We start from the raw sequence: 23,957 nt of genomic DNA, 5'->3' as shown, positions 1-23,957 counted from the left end.
AATACACGTTACACTGATGAAACCAACTTGAGCTGATCTCATCAGTCTGTCAGTCAAGAGGACAGCGCTCTGTATGAAACTTGAACATAATTTGATCCTAACTGAGTAAGTTTGTTAGTTTTTTTCTTTCCTTTTGTTTCATTTTTTTGGAGATAAAACATAAATGTGGTCTGTTTTATAAATGTATAATTTATTTTAGCCAGGTGCACTAGACTACCATAAATCATCTATGCTATAAACATGCCCTGGCATGCCTAACCTGAGGATTACCATGTAGAAACATCAAAGGCACAAAAATAATTCACGCTGCAAAAAAGACATTCAATCTTTAACAGCAAAGATGCACAGCACTAAATACTGTAATAATTAGCATTTAGTTTGGTTTATTAACTGTACTGCATGTGTTTTTCCTGATTAAAGGAAAAAATAGCTGAAGAGGAATAGGTCACATTATTACAAAGGTATCTCTTATGGGTCTAAAAGGACATACAAAATAAATCTTTTTATTACACTGGACACATTCAATCTGTGTAGATGAATTTTAGTCAATCCCTAATTAATAAAGACGAGAACAAATTTAGGGAATCTACTGGATTGTGGGATACTGTGGAGAATCAACCACTGTGAAGACCTGCGGTCTGAATAAACGGAGTCTTTAGTTGTGATGTAAGGATGGGAATCCCCTACCTTTATCCCGCTGGAGGCACAGTGTCTACTGATAAATGAAGCTATGTTTGAGGATACACACCTTCTGGCATCCTATAAAAGTAAATGTACTTCTTAGAAATAGATGAAAGGAAAGGAGTTTATAATATCAAATCCCAGATTACTGATTGAACTGTAGCAGTCAAAGATGTCATGTATTGAAAATAAACAAAAAAAGTATAGGTTGCTGGTGCTTCTTCAAATGTATTCTTCTAAATAAATACATAAATGAATGAATGAAAAAGAAATCTCCTGTCTACAATAGTTACTGTCTCGTGCCTCATGGTTCTTGGCAGAGATCAATAAAAGGAACAGATATTTTCAGACCTAGGTGACTAACAGACACCAGTCAAATCTGAAACACTCTTAATGAGAACTGATTCTTGTTTCCCAAACGCAACATTTCTGGCAAGATGAGAGAACTACTGAACTACAGTGTACATGTAATATTATGGATGTATATATTACATCTAGAGCTGGGCGATATGAGATTTTTTCATATCACGATATGTTTTTTTCATTTCAGGCGATAACGATATCTATCACGATATAAGCCAAATAACTATATTTGTAAGATTTAAATGTGCCGTTGCTCACAAGTAAAATGTGAAATAATCAGCAGCTTGTTTTTAAATATTTATTTCCCATAATAAGTTCAACAGGGTAGATGTACTTAAGGAACATGAGACTTTTTCAGATAAATAAAAGGCAAATATTGCAAACTACACAAAAGGCAGCCGCTAAAGCGTTTAAGTTTCAAAATAGAACAAATGAAACAGACTAAATTGTCAATTCCACTTAGAAACAAAATATTAATTCTAAAAATAAATCTTAGTCAGTTTTGTCTGTTCTTCTGTAAAACAAACTAACTTTTGTCAATATCAAATAAACTGAGAACTAAAAGGAAATTCTCAATCTCTCCTTGTTGTATAGCTTAGCTTTTCAAACAGTTTTAACAGTTACTTTAGTCTGACAAAAGCCGAATGACGAATTAGCGCTTCCAGTCAGAGACTGAGGCTACGTCCACACGTACACGGGTATTTTTGAAAACTGAGATTTTCTGTTTTCGTTTTAAAAAATAATCCCGTCCACACATAAAGGCAGAAATGAAGGAAAACGCTGCTATGAACATGCCAAAGCAGCAGGTGGCGCTAGATTCCTAACCGTGCAGAAATGTTGGCCAATCAGAAGTCTAGAAGCCTCGGTGGGAAAAAGTAAACAAAGCTGCGGCATAGAAGCAGAACCGAGTCGTATGTGTGGACGGACAGTAACTGTGTGTATATGTAAGCATTTAAACACTGCAGAGAGTAGAATTAACAGTAACAGTATTGTAGAAATTCATTTCACCGAAACAATAACGCGGCGCACAGTGTGACGCATGCACCAGTTTATTGTATTTCCAGACTTGCTTTCAGCACAATTTACAGTGCACGCTACTCTGTTTTTTGTCAGACTTGAAATAGCCGAAATACCTTCACACTACGGAACTTCTATGGCTCTTCCGTTCGACAATCTCTCCGGCATTGGAACCATCATCTGTTTTCTCTTCGGTCACGCTCGGTTGATTTTTCTAGTCGGCACACTCATTTCCTCCATTATGCGCTGGCTCCATTACCCGCTGGCTGCTTCCCAAACAAACACACGTGCGGCTTGGCACTTGTGCTGTGCGTAGCAAGTCACGCGACGTGACGCTGCGGCTGTGATTGGTTCAGCTCTGCGCTACTGAATTTGGATCGGCCGACCTTTTTTTTTTTTTTTTTAAGAGGACAAGAGCGGCGAGGTCTATCGCGATAGCTTAATTTCTCTATCGAGTAAAAGTTATATCGCGATACATATCGTTATCGTTCTATCGCCCAGCTCTAATTACATCCATAATAAACATACTACAGTTTCACAGTGGCTAGTAGAGATGGGCTACTGTATGTGAAGATCTGATATTGCTAACAATTAGCACTCAGTTGTTTGGTTAGCCGATGCGGGGCAGCCTGTGTGGGAAAGTCAGACCTTTTGTTACAGGTATTGATGAGCTTTTATTGGTAGCAGGGCCATTATCAATTCTGTTTACAGGTTAGGTTCTTCATCAATGACCTTGTTGATTCCTGATCTTTGTACAGTAAAAAGTAGGCCTAAAGGAGTTTTCAATGACAAAGCTACTGGGGGGTTTTTCGTTGCTTTTTAAAAATCTCTTAAGATGAAGAGAGAAGAACAAAACCAAGGTGTATAAAAGCTTCCCTGTCATGACTTTCACATCAGCATTTTGCTTCTCTATTTTAGCATAAATGTGTCTTGTTGCAATAGATTTTTTAAATGTAAGATATCATTCAAATAATAAATACTGGCGACTTGTCTAGGGTGTAGACCATAGGGTCTTGCCCTAAAGTAGCTAGCAAGCAAATAACCAAAAATCATTCACTCTACGTAGCTTTACCCCAACATCAACAGTCAGGCCTTGTGATCACACAAACGCAAAACTGGATAAGTAAACACAGAGGTTCCAAGTCTAATATGAAACACATTCTTTTAAAGTGGTATTGCTGAGTATGACCAATCAGAAACATTGATAATTCTAATGAAAAGAAGCAAATAATTTTACACAGGAAAATAAAATTCTATAATTAAAACAATAATAATTAAGAACTTAAACACATGGTTCTGGGCAGAGAACCATTTGAAAACAATACAACTATTGCCCCAAAGCAGGGGACCAAGTGCACATGAAAGGAGTAGTTTAACATTAAAGGCAATGTATGAACATGGGGGCGTTAAGCTTTGCTCTGAATTGAAAACATCTACGACATCAATAAATTTGGACTATCTGAAACCAGGAAGGAAACCTGGCAAAAATAAAGACTGTAAGTTATCACACTTATCAACATTAGATCTCTTTAATTATTATAGAAGAAGCAGTCGGATTACAATTGTTATTCCATTCAATTAATCTTTAGCCTCACTCTTTCATCTGCAGCCTTCATGGTGTTTAACAGTCTAAGAGCAATTCAAGAATAGTTATAATTCAAATGTAAGCTTAGTCTACATGAGAATTTAATATAAGGTTAATAAGTACAGATCGGTGTCCGGCATTAGGGTCATTAATTTAAGGCATACAGTACAAAATTATTTAAATGTTTTAGGCCTAAAAGAAAAAAAGCAGGTCACTCCTAAGAATCTATATTTCTTACTGAAGCGCTACTGAAGACAAAGACTTATCAAAAACCTTTCTATCTGCGCAAGGAGGTGGTCTGTGATATCATCAATTTGTGGTGACACCATGTTCTGGAGAACTGAGACTTCTTAGCTGTTAATCGCTTATCTCAAGTAAAAGATCAGGCTAGGAGGCAAACAGTGAAAAACCAGGGTAAACCCAAAAGCTGTATCACTAAGCCACTAATGTTGCATCATAGTACCGTCACCTGCCAGGTTGTTAGGCCCTGACTGATCCTGAGACCAAGGTAGGCGGCAGCCTTCAACACACAGGTTTAGCTCTAAAAACCCTGTAAGGTTTTCTTCCTGTAGCTGGAGCTGGTTAACAGGCGGCTCTCTTTCAGTAATTTCAGCTAGAGCTAAATTAGGGAGCATGAGCTTTTAGTCAGCAAACCACTGAAAAAAAGGAAGGGGGGTGCAATTGATTTGTAGCACAAAAGAGTAAAACAAAAACAGCTCCTTATCATAAATGAATGCAAAATAAGTAATCAATTACCCCAAATATTTTGTTCTCAGTTATTGGATGCTAAAAATACTTTTTTTTTTATTATTTTATTTAAATCATTAAGCAAATTTAGGAACTCAGCATCCATCTTGAAACAAATCAGGTGGTTACTTTGAACCACCTACCTAATGAAATGAGCCTTAATTTCCATAGTTATTGAGATGGGGCATTCACATGTCTATAATCATAAGTAAAATCCTTAATAAAAACATAAACCCATACACTTGCAACATCTCTGTAGATAGCATGACGCACTGAGGCAATGTCACACTAATTCACATTATGGCGAGAGTAAGCCAAGAAAAGGAAAAACAGCACACTATGCTAAATATTTACTACCACAATGGATAGAGAGTTATACCTGACACCACACAGCTGAAACAGTCATGTAGTGGCCTGTCTTGCTGCTTGGGTACATGGATCATCCCAACACCCTGACTGACTGACTTGATAAGCTTGGAGAAACACATTAACAGTGGACTCAATGTCCCTCTGGACCTAATGTACAACTTCTTTCGTAAACAGAATAGTGGCGAAAGGTCTAATGTAACATGTCAAAAGAAGCTCAAGATGTAGTCTGAACATCTGAGAGGACACTTGATGCTAATCATATGATATGAGTTCAACTACATATATTGAGAAAATTATGATTTTGATTGATCATCAATCAGTACTATTTTTTGACCAGATGGCCAAACTCCAGCGGATGCTATATTTAGTTTTATCCTGCACTAGAACAGATTAGCAGTAAATGCAGCCTCCCTCCTTATGAGGGTATTGACTTTGTCATGGCACAGCCTATGTTTTATGATGTGCTCATTTGCACAATGGCATTTCATTAGACTGCATTAAAGCTGTCAATATTGTAATTATTCTGCTCTAATTATTGGGTTCAATAAGAAAATTTAAAAAACCTCATAAATATTTTGGATTCTTAAACACCAATGTACAAATTAGATTTGCCACTTCCTTTTTAGCTGAAAATAAATAACTGCTGTCACTTTGTAACCACTAAACTAAATCTCAGGATGCGAGACTTACAAACGATCCATTTAATGTACTTAAACCTTTGCATATTTTGAATACTTAAATGCTACTCTGTTCAGGTAGGGCAGACTGTCTCCACAATGGGGATATCCTAAATCTTTACAACTCTGAATGACGCTCACTGTGCATGAAGAGGAAATGTGTCATATTACTGGAGATGCTTTCAGAGTTGAGTTGTTGTTGCTGATCTCACATATCTGTCACATCACTGATATTCTCTCAGCTGAAAATGTGCATCGAGGCATTTTATTTTCTAGTTCTAATCCAGAAATGATGAAGGAGGAATGTGGCATTTGCAGAAATATCTAAGTAATGTATTATGACGGCATGTTTTCAGAGCCGCTGAAATATAGAAATGTGGAGAGAATCAAAAACTAATTTGTCTGCAGTCAAATCAGAAGCACAAGATTTTATTGGATTACCATTTACTGGCAATCAAAAGCTTAGGAAACTTCATGCAATTGGTTAATAGGCAGCTTTAACACTCAGAACTATTCAAGAGTACTTTTCCTTCAGTATCACAGTCAGGAGGCACTGAAAATATATTTGAAAAACCTTGATTACAGTGCACAAATGTGCCTGTCAAAATACTACGAGAAACCGAAAGATGCTTCAAGCTGATTAGCATCTATTAAAAATTACTAATCTGTTGACTTTTTTTTTTTTTTAAACCATTTTTTATGGAAACATAAAGGCTCTCAGTGCAGTAATTAACCTTCAGTAGAAAGATCAGCTTGAGAGGGGGGCCTGCCAACAGTGCAGACTCCTACTGTGGCCGTGCCAGCTAAAGGCTGCTGCCTCTCTCCTTAAAGGCAGCAGCTCTAATGAACTAGAACTGAATTGAATTTTTATAGTCCATGCTCTTCCTCCTCTGAGAATTCACACAGTAATAACAACAATAAATAAACACATAAAAATAAATTGTAAGCATGGCAATGTGATTTTTTTCCTTAGGTTTGAACTAATGATTGTGCAAATACTGCAAGATCATCAAGAGTGTATCATGCAATTGTAAATTCACCAGTTTGAACAAACATGTTCCAGATGCGAAAACAAGTTTTTAAAAAAAACCTAATCTATTTGCACTTTGCCTAAACGTGGATCTTCCTAAGATGTGCAAACAGTGAGCCTGAGCTCTACACAAACTATTTCACATCATTTATTATGTTCTCACGATGACTTATACTAGACAATTGTTCAACTACTAATATATCAATAAAATGTGACCTTCAGAGCTGCTTTACGGAGCATGACACGCCGTTATTTTACTGCAAAATACCGATCACAAGTCATCCCATATTGATTCAGTAGCAAGACACTTTAAGACGGTCCACGTGTATTAAAATATGACTAGTAGCAAAGAAAATGTACACTGGAGGTACACACAGAAGTAAAATTTAAACTGACTTTAATCCCGAGCGTGCGCATCTGGGACGACCAGACCAGATCCAGTCCAACATTTACAACTGTGCCGACGACGAGCAGGCTGACAGGGGCCCTGGGTTCAACCTTTCCTATTGTGAGCATCCCTCACCTTGTAGTAAGCAGTCAAGGCACTAGGTTTTCTATGTGAGGAAGTGCTGGTTAGAGGCAGCTGAGGCTGATCGATCCTTTACCAGCAGGCCTAAGGTTAAATCAAAACAAGGAAGAGAGGTGGCAGCTGCACGTCAGCGTTTCAAAGCCAGCCGTATCATTAGTGTCGGTCACGTCGAGTAGTAGGTAAACGAACCATCAGCTTAATAAAATTACCTTCACGCCACCGTCAAACCAGACTGACCAGCCATAAAGCTAACGTTAGCAAACATTACTTAGCCACAATGGTTGGACTGGCTCAAAATATAGTGTGAGAAAAATCACAGGATGGACATTTTCATGTTAATTATGAAAACAGAGTAGTTTTAAAGGGCAGCAAATGTAGCAGCCCCTCTCTCTGCCTGGTGTCAACGCCTTAACTAGCACCTACTGATGGCTAGGTGACAGCTGGACCGAGTGCAACAAGGAAATTAGCTCCGTTAGCAGCGAAAACATTAGCCAAGAACCAAAAGCCTGCAACTAAATGCTGCTTGGCTAGCAAACACCTCAGGCTCACCTTCGCTGTGGGAAATCCAGACAGTCGGGGCACAGCTTGTCGTTTTTCGCAACAACAAACGCCGCCTGTGATGGGGAGGTTTTCTGTGCTGCCCGTTGTTGCTGTTGTCTCAAGCTAGAACAGCCGAGCGGCTCTCTCCATTCTTCGTCTGCCTTCGCTGCTCGTGAGAGGTTCGAGCATACCGGATGTAGAAAGACGGCACCGCCCGCTTCACCACGCACACTTCCAGGTCACACTGAGATTGGCTAATTAGCGATGAGACCATTGACTGTAAAATCAGTCATTGGTCATCTTTATCTAATGCACAAATACATACTTCTATAGTTGTGTACCCTTATACACATGCTCTACAGAGAAAAGAAAGTTTTATAGTTTGAAAATAGGGGCATCTCAATATCAACCATATATATAATTTGTGCTATATACTGGGATATTTATAATTAACCTATTTACGTATATTAGAAGTATTTTATTAGATTTTGTAACTTAGTAATATTTAATTAAATTTAGTCAGTTACAGTTATTACTGTCTGGGACCAGCTGTGACCACATTACTTTGTTATCATGGATTAATAAAGTATTTTGATTATTTTATACAGTCATTGTGTAATGCATTACTGTTTTTAGCGATGGACTTGCACAAATTCTGGTGCTTGAACTTCCACAATATGTGAAATATAGAGCAATTTCAATTAAATTCGATTTGATTAACTTTCATTTAAATAGCACCAAATCATAATAACAGTCACCCCAAAGTAAAAACACTACAATAATACACACACACACACACACACACACACAAAAAAAAAAAAAACAATCAGACGGTCCCCAATGAGAAAGCACTTGGTAACAGTGGGAAGAAACCTCTGGCAGAACCCGGCTCAGGGAGGGGCGGCCTTCTGCTGTGACAGGTTAGGGTTGAGGGGAGGAAGACGGGACAAAAGTCATGTTGTGAAAAAGACCCAGAGATTAATAAGATTGACAGTTCCATTATTTTTGTGAGTCTAAACAAATCCAGCATAAAAAAATTGTGTTGGTACTTTTGTCAATCAGGGAACTCAGGGTTGTTTTATTCCTTGAAGGAATAAATAAAAAAGGATGTAAGTTGTCTTATTACAAGGATGCTAAAGAGGGTGGTGTCAAAATATTGTGGCACTGCTTATATGTAATTTCTGTGTATTTTACACTCTAACTCATTTTAACCCTGTGCCATAACCTTCTACGTAACCTGATATGCACCTCTCAAGCAATGTAACTACATGTCAGATTGATGCATACCACAACAACTTGAATGACATGGTTAGGACGTAGCTTTCCAGCAGAAGTCTAAATCAAGCTTTACAAGCCAAGACTGGAGCCTAGCGCAAACTTATTATACAGACTAGCCCCACTCTGACACCAGCCCATTGGTAATTTTTATTACACTGTATTGCCCAATCAAGTCTCTTAACACAACCCTCCCTTACCTCGCTTGTGCACCCTGTAGAATTTGTTTTAGTGTGGAAGATATGGCTGATAAAGATGGAAACAAAAGCAAAAAGGTGGAGCTGAAAAGCTAAAAGAGCATATTAAAGCATATGTTGAGCATATGTTTTATAGAAAATGATGCTGGACATTAAACAAAATATGGAGTACTTAAAATGAGCTCAATCTGAAACATATGAAGCAGTAATATTAATTACTTTAACATCGATTGGGAATGTATTTCTGCAGAATAATTACTTTCACTTTTGATATCTTATGGAAAATTTTCCAATAATGCAATTCTATGTCTACTGAGGTTTTTTCATTGTGGTTTATTGCATCATTTCTTAAAGGAATGATTTGAAAAGTTACCAAAACACTAGTCGTTTTCGGTTAATAATAAATAATTTTGGTAACATAGTAGATATTTATTCAACTAAAAAAATTATTAATATTTTGTAATTCTTCAGCCAGGAAGAAGTGCGGAAAGTTGAAGATGTCCATATACAGTTTAACTTGTTAAATTGCTGAATAGGGCAGGAAGATGTTATGTGTGTGAGAGAGAAACAGAGTGTGAGCGGGGCAGGAGAGGGGGTCATCTTTGCAACCTATCTATCCATCCATCCATAATTGGATCTTCTACAGTCACTGTATCAAGACTCCAACATGTCTCAGAGAAAACACCACAAAAAAAAGTTTCCCCTGACTCTCCTCTCTGAGGTGACCAGTTAAATTCCCCAGAAGACGTATTATCCATCTGAAGGGCATTAGCTGAAAGTAAGAAAACCACAATCTAGAGAACAGGGTTCAACAAATGCAAGCAGAGAACATTTAACTAGAGGAGAAGTGCAGACAAATGGAACCCCAAAATAAACACTTGGAAGAAACGCACAATGAATTTCTCATGAACTGACAAGACCAACAAATTAACAATACACAATAACAGCCCAACATTTAGATTATAAATGAAGGCTGGGAAATAATATTTGGATAAGTACGGCAGCAGATTATAGACCTGAGAACAAGAAATAAGAACAAGATAAAACACATAAAGACCTACAGTGTACGCTTCAAAAAATGCACTGGAGAAATCAGGAGTTAGAAGACATGTACAACCAAGTACAACGGAGGAATACAGACACGAGGCAAAGCTAGTACAGGAGGCAAAATAAAAAAAGAACTGAAAGAAAAGCTTGAAGAAAAACAAGCAAAATTAGAAGAACTGTAGAAAAGATGCAAGAAAGTTGAGAGGGGAAACGCAGAAGCAATCGATGACATAAAAAACCTCAGCGCTCCAGGAACAGTGACTGAAAAAGAAGAAAAAAAAACGCTTCTGCTTTTTCAAAAGGAAGGATTCTCCTGCTTTCTCACTTGATCATGAGGAGGCGTAGTCTCGTCTTCCTCCACCTTTTCTCTCCCCTTCCTCTCCGATCATCTCTCTGTTGGTCTCCCCTCCCTCTTCATCATTTTTCACCCTCACACCCCAACCAGTCACGGCAGTTGACTGTCCCTTCCTGAGCCTGGTTCTGTCAGAGGTTTCTTCCTATTTAAAGGGAGGTTTTCCTCCCCACTGTCACCTAGTGCTTGCTCAGGGGGAATTGTTGGGCTTTTCTCTCCTATCTCTTTCCTTCTTTTTATTTGTGTTTTTCATTTTTTTTTTCATTGAGAACACAGGGTAGGGAGATAGGAGGAAAAAATAAAGACAAATGAATCTTTTTTTTCTTACATGCATCAAATCAATGTCTTCATTCAAGAATAATTTAAGAAATCAATGCCAAAATTACACATCTCCAAGTCTTAAAGACAATCCTAAACCAAATAGAAACAGCTCTGCACTGGACTACACCCCCTGTAACTAGGGCCCCTGAAAATAAGCCACTATAACTAGTCTCTATCATGACCTAGCACACAGTAGTCCTTTAAGCTGCATACCAGATACTACTCACCAATCCCACCATATTAAACTCTGCAGCTTCACTCACAAAAGACGGGCTACATCTGCCAAAACATGCAATAAACATACTGAACTTTTTGCCTGTATTCTGCACTTGTGTTCACGTCCAGCCTTCTTCCACGACAGATTCTTTAGTGCTTTTGCAGGTATCAGGTTAGATAGAAATGATTTTTAGACAGTTGTTCCATCACACTTCAGCAATAGGAAAACATCAGTTAATCTCAATTTCCATAATCTAGAAATTTGAAGTCACTACTCAAGAAATCTCTGTATCAATCTCTTTATGACTGCGCATGGATAAAGGAAGATAGTCTAGGTGTAGCATAGACAGCATGAGCTAGAAAATGAATAAGTTGATTAAGTTAATCTTATTCAAGTAAGAGCAACCTTTTTAAAGGGTAAATTTAACTTGATAAAAACTTCAGCGTATAGGGATGTGCATTTTGTTTTTTGCAGAAGTCAAAACCAACCTTCAAAATCTTTGTAAAGAGGACAGTGCTAACCAGTGGTCAATGTTACATGTACAGTATAAGTCTAGAAGATCACAATTTATCTCAGTTCCCCAGTGAAATGGAAAATCCCACCAAACACATAAAAAAACCTCACATAAACAAAAACAAGTGTCCCAAAGCTGAACTAATGATTTATTTTGTACATCTACATGTACAGCATTTTCAGGAAAACGTGTGTACTAATGCAAAGTGGTTACAAAAATAAAGCACATTCTTACGTAAATATGACATGACAGAAAAACTACACTTACAAATGCTGATTAAGAAAATAAGGGACCATCTCACTTGAACGTCTTTCTGTCATTGTTAGACAAGTTTCTCAAAACAAAAAAGAATGGTTAGCAATCTGCACAAGTTCTGTTCAGTGCTTTATATGTGCACACTTGTACATGTCAGTCACTTTCATGGTTCTAGACAAATCTCTGGAGCAGTTCCCAGTGGTTTCCTTTAGGCCTCCACGTCTGACAAAATAGGACCAAATATATACTCTTGAAGAAACTGACATAAACATAACTATCATATGTGTCACTGTAGAAAATACTACCAAAGCAGAGGTTACATTTTCACACCCTGCGCTCACTGTAACAACTTATATCATTTTGTAACGCCTCTGACAAGCTTGTAACCTTGTCAAATCTGCCTCTATCATCTAATACGTAATCTATGATATACTGTTTGAATGTGCTAATACTCCTGGTACATGGCCCCAGTTATCAATAGTGTTTGTTTGATAATATCAAAAAAACCTCTTGAAATAGAACAATTCATTTTAGTGCATCAAAACATTATCTGACATGCATCAATCTGTTAGTGTGGAATGACTCACATATGCCTATCTTCTAATGTAAACTGTAGGCAATGCTACCTTGGGACAGTACCTCCATGTTAAAATAAACAAGAGACATAAATATATATCCCACTGACAGGACGGTGAGTTTTACAGACACTCGTGTCCCTGTTAATCTCTGCTGGATTCTTGCTTTATACCATCTTAAATCAGAAACATAAACAAGGCAATATACCAGAGAAATGCTGTGGAAATGTGGCGCTTATCATACTGAAGTACTGTACAAGATAAGAGAAGACGATGTCATTAAAAAGACAAAAGAAAAAAAACGGACGGAAGTTTCTTGTGTGTTTCAAAATTGTCCTCTCAGTTCCTGCTTATAGAGGTAAAGTGTTCAAAAAGGCAGTCGGGGTCTTTAAAGAGTCTCCCTCTTCATCAAGCTATCGCTTTCGCCTCAGGCAGGAATGCCTCCCAAAACTTTATGAGCTGGAAAACAATCAGAGTGAGAAGAAGACAAAAAGACTATTAAAACATTTTTTTAACAGTAAGATGTTAATCGTTACCGAAGTTTAATAGCCATGTTCGTTATCCTCACAAATACTTGTACATGTTGGATATGATGCTTAATATAGTTAAGTGATTACCCGCTGTTGGGACTGCAGCATTGCTTCCAGGTATTTGATTATCTGGCTCTTGAAGTCCTTGGCTTTCTCTTTCTGAAAACACAAGAGTTGTCACATCTAAGGTTCAAGCCGGCTGTAGGAATTTCTGGCAGAACTTCCCCTGTTTCTGAGGTCAAAAGGAGCTGAAATCCAGCAACTTTATTGTGAAGAACAACCCACTGTAGCTTTTGGCTTTCATCAGCTTTCACAGTCCCCTAACATCATTTATTATTACCTGCTCTGTTCTCACATTCATATGAATCAGTGCAATCTGAAGCACTGAATCTGAAGAATGTCAAGAAAAGTGCAGGGATGAAGTGCATGTTTGAAATCAACTATCTTGAGTTCACAATGAAGTTGCTTGTGCTACTGGAAAAACCGTAAGTGTTCACCAGGTCAAATAGATACAGTAGCACTCTTAACATTCCAGCAGTGACAAAATGAGACACAATCATTCTACTTTGATACTAACTTTTGGTGACACATTAAAAGAAACCCTTCCCAACATACCTCAAACCTGAGAACCTCCTTGCGTACAGTCATGCCAATTCTGTCAAAATCTCTCTCGTACTGAGTAACCCTCGCCTCCCACTGACGACACAAAGGGAGAAAAAGAAACAAATCACCACAACTTGCAAAAGATGACAAAACACAAGCTAATAAATACAGAGAGACTACAGATGACTGTCGACATTGACGGAAAAGGGTGAAATCCACTCCTCGTAGTGAAATCAAAGAGGTGATTGAAGTGTAGACTTTCAGCTTTAATTCAAGGTATTATACAATAATATTGTCGTAAGAGTTTATACTGGCTCAAAAGCAGTTGCTGGTTTCCTTCGTGAGTTTGAGTTCATGACAAATTGAGGAAAGGTCAGGAATTTGATATCAGTGGTGATGATGCGAGTGAAGGATGCCGTCAACAACAGCTTAGTGGGATGGTAACTGTAGGAGTGGAAAAATAACCAATTCAGTACTTTCCAAAACAGAATGAATAACCTGGGCCCTATTTCAGGAAGTCGGTTTAGAAAACTCAGAGTGAAAAACGATACTCAGGGTTGAGTAACCCCGAACTGTCCAACTCGGAATATTCGGTTTCAGAAAGGCTGATAACAAGTAGTTCAGTCAACGCGGAGTTGCTTTAACCCCAAGTTAAGCGTTCGCACGAGGATACATAAAGCCCTGATTAGTGGAGCACAGATTAAGCGAGTCACCATGGAGACGGAGGGAAAGAAGGCGCGGTCAATGTATTTTACAGCGCTTGAGGCCGAAATTCTGATGGCAGCATATGCCGATAACATGCAAATTTTGCGGAAAAAAAGTAACACAGCCTCAGCTGCAAAAGAAAGAGAGCATGCATGGCAAAACATAGCTGACAGAGTCAATGCGTGAGTGTTAATTTAAACATTGATCTAGGGATTTCCACCCATTTAACACGTTATTTTATTTTATTTTATTTTGTATTTCATACATTTGATTTTGTGATGTGATGTGAGCGCAGGTGCAACCCAACAGGCCCCAAACGTTCCTGGCAGCAAGTAAAAATGAAATATAAAAATATAGTCCAAACAGGTAAGGTGTAATTGTATTATGAGCCATAGTGCTTGGTCTGTTTGTCCGATGTAAATCAATTGCAGTTAGAGGCTACATTAATTTCCCCTCTGTAAGCACTTATTGAAATTATCTGAGCACATTACAAGTACATATTTGCTTACTCTGTATGCTCAAATGTGACCCGTTATAGCCAACAGAAAAAAAAGCGGAGGCCCGAAAAACAGGTGGGGGTCCTCCACCACCACCACTCACAGAGGCTGAGCAGTTGGCTTCCACATTTGTGATAATGTTGGCAGCATCACATATGATCTTCACAGTGCAGAGAACACAAATTAGCATCCATTACTAATAATGAAATAATTTGTTAGTTTGAAATGCTACAGGGAACTATGTACCTGTACATTAATGCTGTGGAAAGACTTCCTGTTCACATAGTCTCCTTCATTTACTGAAGGAGCAATGATTGGAATGTGAGTGCCATCTATACAGCCAATCACGCCTGGGAACCGTGAGAATAAATGTAAAATTTAAGTAGTAGTTCAAGTATCACCACATCATGGATTAAGTTTTGTTCATCCTGCTACCTGCAATTTTGTGGCATCCCTCTTTGATAAATCGTGTGGGTCTATGACCGGGGAACACCACAAACAAGTACACGAGACGTTTCAGTGCAACTGTAACATTCCTGACTGCCCGACAGACGGTAGCCTTGGAAACGTGCTCAGCGTCACCAATATTATACAGAAAGCTCCCGTTTGCAAAAAACCGAAGTGCAATACAAATAATATGTACAGAACTGAGAGGATGTCCACGATGTGTCACATGAGCAATATTAGGCCTGAGGATGTTATTCAAATAAATTGTAGATTGTGCTGAAAAACGGTAACGTTCACACAGAAAATCATCAGGAAATGATAAAATGTCCAAACGCGCTCTAATCACTCTCTCCCGGCGGAGAGCTCTGCGGAGAATTTGGGCTTCAACATCTACTGGCTCTTCAAGGAAGGGGCACGCCATGTCTGACACTTCCTACAGTCAGGTTTCTGACAAAGAGGCAGAGAAGGTCAGGGTTAGTTGTAGTAAACCTGCTAGGGGGCAGGTTAGCTTCACGGAGTGTGTCGTCATAGTAACTCACTCAGAATTAATCTAAACTCGCTTTGTGAAACCGAAAACCCAGAGTTTTCGTTAACTCAGGGTATACTTACTCAGAGTTTGCACTAAACCGGCTTCCTGAAATAGGGCCCTGGTGAGCTACCAGCACCAAAAGAATATGACACACAAAGTGAATTTACACACTAAACTGCTTCACAACATTGGGCCAGCAAACAACACTGTAATGGAAGAATCGAACAAAAAAACCCACAAAATGAAACAAGCCAAAAAAACAGATGTATTTTCTAACAGGTCAATGCAACAACTTGTTAAACCCAAGTGTAGCTGACAACCCACACTTCAAATTAAATTCCTTCAGTGTCGTACTGATGTGAAATCAATTCCACTAATGACAACACTCTAACAGATACCAAACTATATTAGTGTTGGAGCAGTTCAATATTAACCAATGTCAGAAATTGGTGAAAAAGCAGCTTCACAGTGCCATCTTACAAAATAATCCACAACCATACAGCAACTTGTTACATGGATTTTCGGTTTGCAGCTTTTTTTGCAATCTTGCTGACAAAAAGAACTAAATAAATGAACAAAATTACTCTTACATCTCCACTTTGATAAGAAGCTGATAATTTAATAAAAGCAAAGAAAAAAAACTAAATGTTTATATATTTGAAGAAGCTGACATGTTGGTAATGGGAGTGTCTCCGAAATCAGAACAAGATGTCAAAGTATTTTAAATGAAACTTTTTTGTTTGGGTTCCTGTAACCTGTTTGTCAAACTGGCCTGATCAACAATCTGCTGCAGGAGAAATTTAAAAAGAAAAGAAAAACCTTTGAAGTTCATTTTGGTGTAAACTAAAGACTTTGAGTGCTGCATTAACTGTGTGCTCACTGCCACTGTTACCTCAGTGATCTCTTCTTTGGCCTGCTGCAGTTTGTCGGGTTTGTTGGCCCACAAGAGCTTGGCCTCGGCCTCTCTCTTCTTTTGGAGTGTACTCTGAGCCTCCTGCCACCTCTGCCACGCCCGCATGCGCTGGTCAAAGCAGCCCTGTGGACATCCATTTTTAGATCAGACAGTGGTAGTAGCAACACCTGATCTTTCCACGAAACACAACAGACAGCTTGTCTGCAGTAAAACTGTGACCTTGCACCACGTTAAAGGTTGGTTACAGATCTAAGGAGAGCCCTTATTGTTGTCGTTACTTCCTCAAGCGGTGCGATTCGAACATAAAGCTGTGCATATCGCATCGCTCACTTGCACAACATTAAATGGCCCTATTCAGACACTTGATCGTACATGTATAGGTTCTTCTGCACTAATGATACTGCCTTCTTTTCTTTTTTTTTAAGATTTTTATGTAAATAACTTCATTCAGTTTATTTAGTTTTACGAGAGAAATGCAACATAAAATACTCAAAAATTACCAACATCAGGAAATTCTCAAATCTTACTTTCTCTGGGATGTCGCCCTCATTTCCCTCAAGAAATATATTTCTTCCCATCTACCCTATTCTATCCACCATCCTAACAGTACACGTAGAAGGCTTACCCGCACAGCACCCAGCAGGCGGATGTAGTCACCAAGCAGTTCTGCAAAGATGAAGAAGTCACTGGCTGCCTGCTCCTGATGCAGCTGCTCCATCTTGTCCTCCACCTCTGCCAGCTGCGAAAGGGCCCGTGACAGAGCTGTATTGTCCTCAGAGTTCCCAAGCATGGCCAAACTTTTGGCAAACACTGCTGTGTTCCCACATAGCTCTGGTATTAAAGGCGGAAGCAGAAAATATATTCAGACTACTTGTTTCACCCTGAAAGAACTGAAAGACAGTTGGGCTGAAATGTTTTCTTTCCCTAAATTAATTTGATAAACGATGCAAAGAAAAGCTCAAGTCAATAAAAAGCAGGTGAAGCTCACCTTTCCTGTGAATGACAAGGGAGTCAACCACGACATGAAGCTTCCTGAGCTGTTGCTCCTCATTCTCCACCTCCTGGAACTTGTCCTCGAACCACTGAGAGACACAGAATAAACATCAGCAACCTCTTCATTGTGTTTAGAATGGCAGATCTGTTTGATGCCTTCTGCTGGCTCCACAGATCTATCAGGGTCTGTTCCTACTCATCCTTATGCAAATTTACATTTGGAGGCCACATGTGGAACGGTATGTAAAAACTAAACACTTCAGCCCTCTTTTCAGCCCTTACAGTGTCAGACTCATTCATCTTGATGGTCATCTTGTTGACAGCATCTGATGCCTTATTGATCATTTTGAGGAAACCTGCTCCACTCAGTGCTTGGGTGTTCACGGCTCTGGGCAACTGAACATAAAGCATTCCAAGAATTATACATTTAAAATTCAGCAGTGACCAGTCAAGTATTTGTCCCATTCCTACTTTTTATATCTTGAAATACTCACGTCTTCTCTTTCCAAGAACTCACGCACATCAGGATCCTGTAGTAAAGATGGGTGAGACACTACTCTCTGAAGATACCTACATAAAGCACAGTGGCATCAGGGATGAAGTGTGTGAAGCAGAAAATGTAATAAAAAAAACAACAACAAAGAAACTAGACATGACGTTAATAATGTCACTGTGTAAATCATATATGGATCCACACCTCTCCAGAGCTGCTCTTCTCCTCTCCACAAACTCTACTGATGATGGATCATCCATTCCCACCTTCACTTTGGTCATTCCTGTTGAACCAAATGACACGTGTCACACAGCAGGGAGAGAAAAAAAAAGTGCAGAACCAAAGAAAAAAACAAATGCCTGGCACCCACCTACAACACTTTTCTCTGGTGGTAGTGGAATGATGCATCCATGGAGTGACTGCTTGACTGACAGCTTTTCATAAAGGCCCAAGAAGTCACTAAAGCGCCTCCTCACAGAGAAGACCTTACTCCTGAACATGGGCAAGGAAGTCTGGTGGAAGATCAGTGACAGGACATGAGAAAGGCACAACAGCAAAAGCTAGTGAAAGCCACGAATTAACACAAGCTGGATTATATACCCTGGTGGATACTTTGTAGGCCACATATGCATTCATGCCATCCCCTAAAGAGGACAAAAACATCACACAATTAGCTACTTTACAATTAATAACATTAGTTTAATCTACAAAATGTAGAAGGTTGTATGATGAAAAAAAAAGAAAAAAGAAAAAAGAGACTGACCGATTTTCTCTGGGTTTGTGACAGCAACATCCACATCAAAACTGTCCTTGGCTTCTTCCTCTTCCAGCTACAACCAATAAGAAGACAGCAACACAACTCATACCTTGAACACACCTACGCCTTTGCAGCGCAAGCATTAGAAAAGCATTCACGCTACTGAGATTCTCACAAGTTCTTAGAGGGCTCAGCCGTGGCCTGTACCTGCTCCAAGGAGGTGGGCTGCATGGCTGCGGGGCTCAGAGTGAATGTGGAGGCATGTCGAGGACCAGAGGGCTCCTTCCGAGCAGAGCTGCTGGACTTGTCTGTGCTCAGTTCTACGTTTGTATCTGGAGAAAGAAAGCCTTTTCATTCATGTTCCAGACTTTTACAGACTGGCTGTCATTTCTTGCTGCAAAAAGTTTCATAAATTCAAATTCAGATTTATTGTGGTAGCTTTTGGTGACCAGCAGCATCTACATCCAGCCTTAAGCCTCTTCTGATGACTGACAGCTTATGTCTACTCATAACTGGATTTTCATTTCAATTTTTTGTGCAGTGTGGTTTGGAGGAAAGGTAACAGATACTATATGAAACTAACCAGAACAAGCTTTGTGAATTTTGTGAGGGAATCTTGATTTCTGGGAAAAATATTCAGGAAAAAGGCAGACATCTCCCAAACTGGGGTCACAGATGCATAAAAATGGTCAGCTAGTAAGCTGTGGTGTTTAAACAGTGCTCAATTGCAGAGGTGGGAAGTAACGAAGTACAAATACTTCATTACTGTAATTAAGTAGAATTTTCAGGTTTCTCGACTTTACTTGAGTAGTTTTTTCCTGACTACTTTTTTACCTTTACGCCTTACATTTTCAAAACAGACTCATTTGGGTAGAGTTATTATTTCGTCACTGCGAAGCTCCAAACATCAAACTGATTTGACCCTAAATAGAAACACGTGGAAGACAACCCTGTTCATTTATTCATCACCAGCGGATGTTGCATAGAAATAGACAAAAGAGGCAAAACTGTGCTATAGTCTGGGATTAAAGTGGGCCAGTGGGGTTTTTTTTTTGCCACAACACCGGAACGACTGCGGGTGTCAGTGAGTTGCAATTGCAGTACTTCAACATCTAGCTGGCCCTACTGAAGACAAAAGGTTTGGCGCACAGTGTATTGCTAGCTGAAGGTCCAGCTGCTGTATTTCAAAGGGAGAGAAAAGAAAGAGCTAACTTCACTCAGAGATGAAAGAAAAGTTGCATAAAAATCATTTGCAGGTTAGTGTATTATAAACAGGTTAGTTTGTTGTACTGTGATAATTTAAAGTAAAGAACAGTGTGTGACAGTGGTCAGAGTTAGGTACATCAAGGGTAGCAGGGAAGAATCTGAAGTTAAACTGATGATGCTTCGGTCATCGAATTCCACCTTCATTCCCCTGTATAGTGTCTAATATGACGACAGCATAAACAGTGTATTGTCAGTGTAGAGGATGGAAATGAGCCAGAACAACTCAAACTTAAACAACTGTTAAATTCAGGTGTGTAAATCCACAAAGAGCAGCTCAGCAGCAGGAGTTATACAGTTCACCTGATCACAGTCTGCATATTAAGAACATCTACTGGAGCTCTCAATAGAAATTATTTTGAGTTGTGTTTCTTTTCCCATATTAAGTCATTACAACTGATTTTAGAGCTCCTGCTGAATCCACTTTAACCTCTTCCCTACTCCCAAAAATTTCTGTTCATCTAGATGTAGCATTTTCAGTATGAGAAACGTTTCCTCACTCATCCAAGTGACCTGCAGTCAGCTGAGACTGAAGAAGTCACTTGGACAAGTGACAAAACTTTTCTCCCCCTAAAAACGCTACGTACAGATGAACAGAATCAACTTTTTGGGATTTCCTTACCTGGATGATTGAGCATGCATCGGACTCTTCCCTACTCATTTTCCTGTTTAGAGTCAAAGCCATCCTCTATACTTTCCCCTTCTCTTCATTGAGCTACTTTTATTCTCTTACTTTGAGTACATTTCATACCCTGTACTTTATTACTTTTTCACTTCTACTTGAGTAAAGAAGTTGAATCGGTACATCTTTTCTAACACTAGTATCTACTGCTGTAGTCCATCTGCTTCGAGGTCTTATGTGTTGTGCATGCAGAGATGCTCTTCTGCACACCTTGGCTGTAATGAGTTGACTTGTTATTGCCTTCCTATCAATATGCAGCAGGGTAATTTTCCTCTGATCCGGTCGGATCTGCAGTTTTTGAAATACTCTGAACTTTCTGGCACCAACTACTATGCCACATAAACTTAAATCATCAACATGTTTGCATAATCTTGAGTTGAGTAAAGCAAGCTGTCACCATGCTTGTTTGTTGTTGTTGTAGTATTATGTTATCTGTGCAAGATCGCCATGAAAAATGATACAGTCAAGAGCAAGAAGCTGTGGATGCTGCAGAGTCACGAGTGAACTGGCAGATGTTGTTAGGGGGAAGTGTGTCCTCACCAGCAAACAGATCGTTGTCATCGTCGGAGTGAACTCCGTTGGCCTTGGCCGCTGTGCTGCTGGCCGCCTCCTCGCTGAACAGATCTGAAGGCTCCTCGCTGACGCGGTCGGGCTGAGAAACTCCCCGGCTCACAGACACGGGGTTACTCTGCAGACAACCACCACAGAGACGAGCTGTCATTACAGTTTGCAGCCCGTTAGGACAGGGGCTGATAAGCAGGGTGGAGTCATGTGACTAACGGAGCTCACCAAATTTTGATTGATTAATTCTGCTAAAACGATAAGTAAGAGGGGCTTGACTGTGAACGAAGCCAGCGTTTTAATTAACAATTAACCAACGGGAACAGGCCGAACAAGACAAAAGCAGTGATAAAACCTATTACTTGGTAATAAAGAGAGGCCAATTTTAACTCTCAGCCAACTCCGGACACCTTTACAAATTTCTTTCGCTGCTTCCAAAGAAAACCTGCCCGTATTTCGCGACTGTCCGTCAAAGCCTCAGCGTTTTGGGATGCCCTGAATGCAGGTCAGTTGAGATATAAAAAAAAATGCAGGCTTTCTGACTCTGACTTAATGCAAACCTAAAAACACACGTCAATTTGTTACTGGTGTCACCGAAGCGGGAACCTACGTTACTAACGAAGATGTCCTCGCCCTCGTCGCTGTCCGCGTCTGCCATGTCACACAATCCCGGCTCTGACTCCTCTGCTGTGGGGAAAGGAGGTGGGTTCCGATCCGAGCTGGCCGCCATATTCCCTGTTGTGAGCGCAACTGGCGTCCCGGAAGTGAAGGGGGGGCCGGCGGTTGAGCGGCTGCAGCGACACCTGCCGGTCACTTGGTCACATTACAGCCTCGGAAACCACTGCACGTTGTAACCCAAGAGAAACAGTGTCTTTGATTTCAGATTGCAGATTTTTGCTGAGAGTGTGCTTCTTAGACAAATATCTAAAAACACCCCCCCCCCCCCCAAAACAAACAAACAAACAAACAAAATTTCCAAACTGTTTGCTTATTTGGCACCGTGAACAATGTCTAGAGCGCATATGTCAAAATATGTAATTTTATGTTCCTCGCAAAAGTTTGTGCATGACCGTTAAAGTTTACTTAAAGTTTACTGTATGCGGCTTAAAAGCGCATGCTGACCGTAAACTACATCTCCCACAATGCATTTCGATTGTTTGAACCTCAATGCCCATGGTACCAGGAGCTAGAGGGACATGAGGTACCGCCAGATCTGTTATTTGATTATAGACATGTGTGGTATCCACAGAAACGTCAAAGACCAAAGACCACCAAAAAAGCAAAAACGGCTTAACGATTAACAAGCAGCTAAACAGATTCCGCAAAAAGATGTAAACACAAAGCCCGGATCTCACCTATACAGGATATGCCCATAGGGTGTGAAAAGCTGACATCCCACAGATTCCGAAACGGCAGGTTTTGTCACCCTCCAACCAAAACTCACTGAACCAGCAGCAAAACAAGACCACTACACTTCACGTTTGAAAAACACTGTAATGAATTTCCACTTACTTTGCCTGCCTTGTTTCCACCCATAAATTCGCACTTCCTTCACAGCACCATCTCTCAGTGTGCTTCAAGACCATAGTTTCCCAAGAAAATTCTCTATTTTCTGCCTTATTTGCTTGCTTATTACGCACCAATCTTCCGTTGTATACAGTGTTGTCGGTCGCTGCCCTCACCACCGCCCCACACACACACACACACACACACACACACACACACACACACACGCACACACACACAAATTATATCTGACAAGAAAGCCTAATTTCTACAGTTCAGCACCAAAGAAATTTCAACTTTCAAAATTTATACCAAATTGCGAAACGCTTAGCTATGTCTGTAATAAAACCTCTGTAACGTTGTGAAAAACGGAAGTTTGTTTTTCCACTTTCTACTATAGAAATCTGTTTTTTTATGACTACAGTTTTAAAACAACAACAACCACACAACAAGGAGAGTCTGGGCAATAAGCTACCAGAAAGTCTCTTGTAATTGTACACATTTATATCTTACAATTTAAGTCCAAAGAGTCATGCTGACAGAGCTCTTTCTTTAACATGTAGAAAAACAGTTAAATGTGTGACTTCTTTACATTGACAGAAAGGGCAGTTTCACTGGTCCTGCCGCTTAAGATCCAAGTGGGCTGTATGTGGCCCGCAATGTAAAATTAGTTTGACACTCCTGGTCTACATTCAGGTGACATGATTTTACCTGTTCAAAGGTGTAATTCCCATAGGAGTGCACTTACCACGTGACCGCTGATGATCAAATGTCAGTGTTATGTGGCTAGATCAGAGGGCAAAAACTGAACTTATTAACCTGAAGGTTGGGTGTTTGTACTGAACTGTTGCATTAGACTGTTTTAGTAGTAGTGAAGCAGTAGCAGGAGACTGTCAGGCAGGTGGTGTTCTGCAATTCAGGGCACTTTGTTTCTTAAATGTCTAGAACAGGGATGTAAAACTCATTTTACATTACGGGCCACATGCAACCCACTTTGATGTTAAGTGGGCTGGACATGTTAAACTCACCTTTGTGTCAGCGTGCAATTTCAACAATATATCTCAGTTTTTATACATGATATAGAAAAGTTACTGTACAGACAGCTCATTGCACAGACTTTTCTGTAATTATAAAACAAAGCTTTTGTTAATTTACAGGAAATAACCTGTTTTTTTCTTTTACCTTAT

At 39.6% G+C, this 23,957-nt stretch overlaps 2 protein-coding genes across 4 annotated transcripts in view; both read right to left on the bottom strand.

The window, feature by feature from the left end:
• The window catches only part of csnk1g1 (casein kinase 1, gamma 1), a 38,756-nt gene extending 31,057 nt beyond the window's left edge, over positions 1–7,699 (bottom strand). For all 3 annotated transcript variants that reach the window (XM_085349883.1, XM_085349887.1, XM_085349892.1), the window contains exon 1: positions 7,548–7,699. The gene's annotated coding sequence lies outside the window, so the exon portion shown is untranslated. The remainder of the gene's footprint in view (positions 1–7,547) is intronic.
• Positions 7,700–11,656: 3,957 nt separating this feature from the next.
• LOC146640039 (sorting nexin-1-like) lies at positions 11,657–21,994 on the bottom strand. Its single transcript, XM_085357189.1, has 15 exons — positions 21,875–21,994; positions 21,244–21,391; positions 18,966–19,090; positions 18,765–18,831; positions 18,602–18,645; positions 18,372–18,513; positions 18,206–18,284; positions 18,003–18,078; positions 17,791–17,904; positions 17,504–17,597; positions 17,141–17,346; positions 16,495–16,638; positions 13,437–13,517; positions 12,909–12,980; positions 11,657–12,750 (listed from the first exon to the last, which is right to left on the bottom strand). The coding sequence occupies exons 1-15, from the start codon at positions 21,992–21,994 to the stop codon at positions 12,700–12,702; spliced, it is 1,563 nt and encodes a 520-aa protein (XP_085213315.1). The 3' UTR covers positions 11,657–12,699.
• Positions 21,995–23,957: the final 1,963 nt, after the last annotated feature.

Source organism: Diplotaxodon limnothrissa, linkage group LG1, assembly GCF_057381915.1.
Source record: "Diplotaxodon limnothrissa isolate DT_005_m linkage group LG1, D_limnothrissa_male_GT1.1, whole genome shotgun sequence".
NCBI classification, from domain to species: domain Eukaryota; kingdom Metazoa; phylum Chordata; class Actinopteri; order Cichliformes; family Cichlidae; genus Diplotaxodon; species Diplotaxodon limnothrissa.
This window is presented reverse-complemented; position numbering and strand designations above follow the sequence as displayed.